General features: G+C 46.2%; 1 protein-coding gene across 5 annotated transcripts in view; it reads right to left on the bottom strand.

Annotated features, from left to right (window-relative positions):
• Positions 1 to 2,358: 2,358 nt before the first annotated feature.
• The window catches only part of CNNM1 (cyclin and CBS domain divalent metal cation transport mediator 1), a 68,638-nt gene continuing 64,811 nt past the window's right edge, over positions 2,359 to 6,185 (bottom strand). For all 5 annotated transcript variants that reach the window (XR_003121137.1, XM_025396718.1, XM_025396720.1 and 2 more), the window contains one exon: positions 2,359 to 5,252. Coding sequence is in view for 4 of the 5 variants with exons in the window: in XM_025396718.1 (XP_025252503.1) it covers positions 5,173 to 5,252 (80 nt within the window). In the remaining variant the exon portion in view is untranslated. The remainder of the gene's footprint in view (positions 5,253 to 6,185) is intronic.

Genomic DNA, 6,185 nt, shown 5'->3' with positions numbered 1-6,185 from the left:
GTTACTTAAGAAACTGGACTTCTTGGACTTGTGAGAGGGGATGACATCACTTAGGTTGATTATAGAACATCAGCCTGTCCCCTGCTGTCAGAGTCCCTCCTGGTTTATTGAAGCAGTTAGAACCACAGAAACATAGATCACAATTTTCAGAGTCCAAGGGCCACTCCAAGTGGCCATTTTGTAGAATTTGGTGGGGTTGGATGTTACTTAACATAAGAGGTCTATTATTTGGAGTTTTTAAATATTTAAAGTTAATTCTTGTGATTTTAATAGGATCTGCCACTTTCTAGGACTCATCTGGGTTGTTAGAAAATCCTACAGTCCTGAGGGATGATTGGGGTCTTAGAAGTCATCAAGTCCTGCCTCTCCCCCAGTGACATAGTCTCTCCCGTATGTCTCTGACTCATCCATTTAAATTGGGGGGTGGTGGTGGTGGTGATGGATTCTTTAAATACCTGGTGAGGCATCCCATTCTGCTGGTGGAGCCTCTTAATTAAAAAAAGAGGCTCATTTACCTTTAGCTCATGGTGAAAGTTCATCTACCTTCAACCAGAATTTGATCTTTGTCCCACTCCCTTGCCCCTCCTTTCCTTCCTTTAAACCACAGATAGTAAATCTACTGGCATTTCTAATCTACCACCTTTCAAGTATTTGAAAGTAGCAGTTGTCATTCCTTGTTTACACTTTTCTATGTGAACCGCCTCTCCCCCACCACTTTTGTTTCTGCACAGGATGTGGTTTCCAGATCCTTCCCTGTCTGGCCGGAGCCCCGGGAGTCCTTCAGAGGGCACTCACTCTGCCAGTGTGTGGTTGGGCTGGTGGAAGTTCATGAGTGAACGTGATTAGATGCCCTCCCACCCATCTCTTCACAGCCTTCTGAACAAATCAGTCTTTGTTCTCCTTCCAATTTAAAGATGCTTGTCATTAGTAAGGGAAGGCAGCCAATAGAGAAGTCGAAGGATTCTACCTTCTGTCAATCTGCCATTCTCTCCAAACACTTTAAACCACTCATTCTCCATGGGGATGATACTGCCTCCATGGGGACGAAAATTGGTTCTTTGGGGGCAAAAAAAGCCTGAAATACTAAAATGTCGCCTTCCAAAGTGCAATCCTACCTGACCATCTTATTAGTATTTAATTTCTCTTGTTAGGGAAAATTAAAATTTTCTCTTTAGGGGGCTGCCAAAACTATTAAAGATAAACACATCTTTAAACCTAAGTGACAGTACCAAAGTGCTCAAATGTTTTTAGCACTTGAAAAAAGCCCATCTCAATGGGAATCTGGCCTTCTTACTTCTATTCTGACAGATATGTTGGTCGGTGTGGCTCCCACTGCATTCACCTGAAGAAGGGTTGTGAGTTTGGGAAGCCAGCAGGACTCCTCAGGCCTCTGACATGCCACTGAACTTCAGAGGTGGGATTGTTTCACCAATTTTGCCCACTCAAGAGCAAGGCACTCCGACCTCTAGGCTCTGCCAGTTCCCAGGTGTGTAACCGTGAGCAAGAAGACAGTAACCTCGCAGACAGTAACCGCTCCGCCACAGGGTGGTTGAGAAGGAAATGAGCTAATGGGTACTTGGCACAATACTTGGAACATAAAGCCCTTGGCAGAATAGTTGTTTCTATCATTTATTATTACTGTTAGTGAAATGAATAGCCTCTACTGAGGTTCCTGAGAAGAACCTTAAGAGGTTTTGGCATAGGCCCCTAATCCTCCTGTTTGCTTTGAGAAATTAGTAGTAGGTGTCAGATTTCAGCCTTCCTTCCACACAGGCATTAAATGCCCAAACACACCTTCCCACCTGCCTGGCTGTTCCCTCCCTCCAGCATCGGCTTAAAACTGACCAACAGGCCTGGCTCATTCTTGTGTTCTGTACCCTAGCCTTTGGTTGCAAACTGCCAGAGTCATGCCACTTGGACTCCTTTCCGAAGGTTCTGCAGAAGCCAGCTAGTGTGACCAACATTCTGTCTCGGGGGCTTATCTGGGTTTAGGCCCCAAGACCTTGAATTTGGACGGCACCCAGCATAGCACCTCACCCCTCACATGGGTTCAGCAAATGCCAGCCCTTCTCACTGTCATCTTAGTGTTCCTTCCTTGTCTTTATGCACACTGGCTTCTCGTTTGGGTTTTACTTCTCATTTCTGGCATTCACTCCTGAAAAATCTTACCATCTGGCCTCCCAAAGTAGTGTGCCAAGGCTTCCCCGTGACCTCACCGCAGCCTCACACCTGGCCCGGAGCGGCATGCCTCTTCATGCAGGTGGGCCACAGGTGAGATCATTACACGTGGGCATCACTCAACCTGTATCTCAAATGAAGCCACGTCAGAAGATTCCAGGGGCAAGGAAAACAGCCACGTTCCAGGAAAGGCATTTTCATTTTATTTAAAAATTATTTACAATTTATTGAGCCTTCATAAATGCTTTATTTTAAAATCTTTTTTTAAACCATTTTTTTTTAACCTGAAGAAAATCTTTGTGGGGTGGGGGTGTATAGGGAGGGGAGTGGTGACAGGCTCCATAGGGATTTTGCAAAGGGATGGGTGTAATGCAACAGCAGTGGCTTGAGTCTGGTGGCCTCAGGGGTGATGAAGACCAGCCAGGCAGGCACCCCCGGGGCCAGTGGTCAGCTGGCAGGAAGCCTGCATGATGGTGGTTCTTGCTCAAAACTCACCATTTATTGGTTTGGGTCTAGGTACCCAACGCTGAGGGCTGACACTTCGCCTATTCCTACCAGGCAAGAGCAGGTGTTGGGACTGGATGGCTGTGAAGTTATCTACGAGAAGTCATGCACTGCTGAGCCTCAGGCCAGGCCAGGCAAGGGGTGTGGTGAAGTCAATAATCATTGCAGGAAAAGGCATCTCTAGCTCCAAAGTCTTTACTTCCACATGCTGTGGCCCTCCTGTCTGCAACACCTGCTCTGGGTTATTGGGAAGAGGGGACAAAGTTAAGTGGGGGTGTTGGTTGTGCAATACTGTAGGGTGTGCCAAGAATTTCTGAGGACTTCCACTTCTTGGTGGGTGCCAGCCTTCCCCATCAATTGATGGACACTTGAGAAGACCACTTATAATTAAAAACCTGTCTCGAACTGCCCAGTTTCCACTTCACTCTGCATTATAGAAACCCTGGGCTGAAAGTTACACTATTTAAAATAGTGGTTTTTTTGTTTGTTTGTTTTGTTTTTTGTTTTTAACTCTTTGTAGGTCTGAGACCTTTGAGAACCTTATGAAAGCTTTAACGCTGTGGAAAAAACATACAAGAATAAATACATTAAATACTAACAGTTTTAGGGGTTTCATAGACCCTCTGAAGTCCAACTATGGACCGCCTGGGGTGATGGACCCCAAGTTAAGAACCCCTGAGTTAACGGTTCCTGTGGGTAAGCATTTTCTTCTGAGATGCAGATAACCCAGAGGAATGCTCGGTTTCCCTCCTCCCTGTGAATGACTGAATGGGTGTGGGGAGGTGGGAGTGAGGGTTTTGGAGGAAGGGGAGGGACGCTGGATGGTATACCACGGGGAAAGGTTTGGGAATGGTTTGGAGATTTAGCAGACAGCACTCAATCAATGAGTTCAATGAGTACCTGACTGAGAGCATCTAAAGGGTAGGAGATAGATTGGAAAGGGAGATATGTATTCTGAAAACAAACTTCACTTACTTCCAAGTTTTCCCTAAGGCTGGCTGTGGTGCTTTTCTTTTTCTTTCTTTCCTTTTTTTTTTTTTTTTTTTTTGGAGACAGAGTCTCGCTCTGTTGCCCAAGATGAAGTGCAGTGGTGTCATCTCAGCTCACTGCAACCTCTGCCTCCCAGGTTCAAGTGATTCTCCTGCCTCAACCTCCCAAGTAGCTGGGACTACATGCCCAGTAGAGATAGGGTTTCACCATGTTGGCCAGGCTGGTCTCAAACTCCTGACTTCAAGTGATCTACTTGCCTTGGCCTTCCAAAGTGTTGTGATTATAGGCCTGAGCCACCGCGCCCAGTTTTGTGGTTGCATTTGAGAACTGTTTTATTCTTGGAAGCAGGTCTGTGTGGTCACTCTGCCATCTGGTGGTTATGCTTGGAATTGCACCTGCCCCAACTTCAGGAGAAACACCAGAGATCTAGTAAGTTCTTGGAATACAGTACACTCAGCTGGTCTGCTAGGGTGTAGTAAGGGGTGGGAGAGGGACAAATGCATGAAAAAGAAGAATGATTCTTCAACATTCCTGTGTAACTCTCACTGAAGTCCCATGAGAGTATGTATCTTTCTTGGCTGACCTGGGCACTCTTTGGCTTGTCATGGCTAAACTTGCTTTCAGCACTTACAGTTTTTCCATGTAAGTTTTGTTTGTTTTTTGCTTTGATTTGCACTTAAGACCTGAAGTTCCATCTCTGGCTCCCAACGGGGTCTCTCTGCATCCTGTTCCTTCTCTTCCAGGGCAGAATTATTGATCTATTGAAGACTGCTGATTGGGAGCCAAAACAGATGTGTCCCTGGTAAAAACAGTGACTTGAGGTTCCATCTCACATTCTTTCCATTCCAGCTGAGACATATTTCCCCAGGCTTCTGGAACCCTTATCTAACAGGAAACCAGTCACTAACAGTTTTCTGTGCTGTAATGTCAATCACATACCAACATGGCTGAGTCCCACTTCTTTAAAGCTCTGGGGGGAATTCTTGGTCCATCCCCTGAACTAATCTTCAGACTTCCTACTGCAGCCTCCCATGTGCCTGTCTGCCAGTGGCACCTTCTGAGCCAAGCTATGCATGAAATATATTAGAAAGTTAACATTTTGTTCTGGAGGAAAGAATGGCGAGTTCCAAGATGATAGGTCTCCTGTGGCATCAGGGGATCCCCAAGAACAAAGAAGAACATTAGGGGTCCCAGAGTGGCATTATCAGCTTGCAGTCAGACATCTCTTCTCCAGTCCCAGACTATGCTGTGGAAAAGACCATTTCTAGCATGTTCCATTAGCGGCACCTGCTTCTGTTATGGCCATGTCAAAGTTGTGAGTCAAACTGGAGGTAATGAGGGAAAATCTGCCAAACTGACAGCTAGGGAGGAAGAGATGGAAGGGAAGGCAGAACGTTCTGTCACCTGTGGGAGGCCTTGGGGGAAGCAGATGATGGGAGGGTGGGTTCTCCCTCAAAGCTCTGGAATTTCACACACCCAATGAATGCTGGCTTCGCCCTGTCATGTGATCAGAGGTGTTAAATTGGAGTTGTCCTCAGAGCTTCTCTCTCCTTCTGGTGACCTCTTCCTTTTTCGGCCACCTGAAAAAAAACAGGTTGCAAGTATCAGCCTGTAACACTGGAGGAACATTCATAATTGCTTGGCAGTCTGAGTTATTTTCAAAACAGAAGCAGAAATGGAGACAAAGCCCTTGACAGCTTGGCTAGAACTAACCTGCATTGTATGCTGGTGCTGATATTGGCATATTTACATCTTGAAAGACTAGGACGTACTTTTCACGTAAGATGCCATCTCTGAAAAGTCACAAACCCAGGCTAGTGCCTGGAATTGAGATTTCCTGGAGGGGACTGAGTAAAGCCCATGTAACACCTCAGGCCTATGCCTCCCGTGCCCCTTGGGGGCCAGCCCCTCTGACTGCCAGACACCCTCAGAGAGGACCAATCTCATAGGCTTTGATGTCCCATGAATCAGGGTTGATGGCTGTAGCTGGGAGCTATTTCCAGGGACCTGCATTCTCTAGCTCTGAAGCAACCTCCTTTCTGCAGTGGGGCAGGTGGTCATAATTACATAGTTGTCCTCAAGGATGAGAGAGCAATCTGTTCCCAGGTCTGTTTTTAGGAAGGCATATCTTCACCTTGTTCTCTCCACCATTGACTTCCGTGTGTGGAGGATATTGCTCGCTTTCTATTGAGTCTCCTGGACACTAATTCTTTAAAGAACCAGACAGTAAATATTAGAGGCCTGTGGGCCATATGGTCTCTGTCACAATTACTTGTCTCTGACATTGTTGCCATAGATAACAAATGGATCTGTCTGTGATCCAGTAAGTCCTTACTTACAAAAACCAGTAAAGGAGGGAGGTCAGAATTGACCTGTGGGCATGGTGTGCAGTCTCCTGTCCTAGAGGAAAACAACTGAATGGGACAGATCCCAAAACTATCAAGGGTGCAGTGCTGGCCCAATCCCTTTTGCGGATTTCCACAATTGTACTTCATTAGGGTTTCTAAGAGGAG

This window comes from Theropithecus gelada, chromosome 9 (genome assembly GCF_003255815.1).
Source record: "Theropithecus gelada isolate Dixy chromosome 9, Tgel_1.0, whole genome shotgun sequence".
In the NCBI taxonomy this organism is placed as follows: domain Eukaryota; kingdom Metazoa; phylum Chordata; class Mammalia; order Primates; family Cercopithecidae; genus Theropithecus; species Theropithecus gelada.
This window is presented reverse-complemented; position numbering and strand designations above follow the sequence as displayed.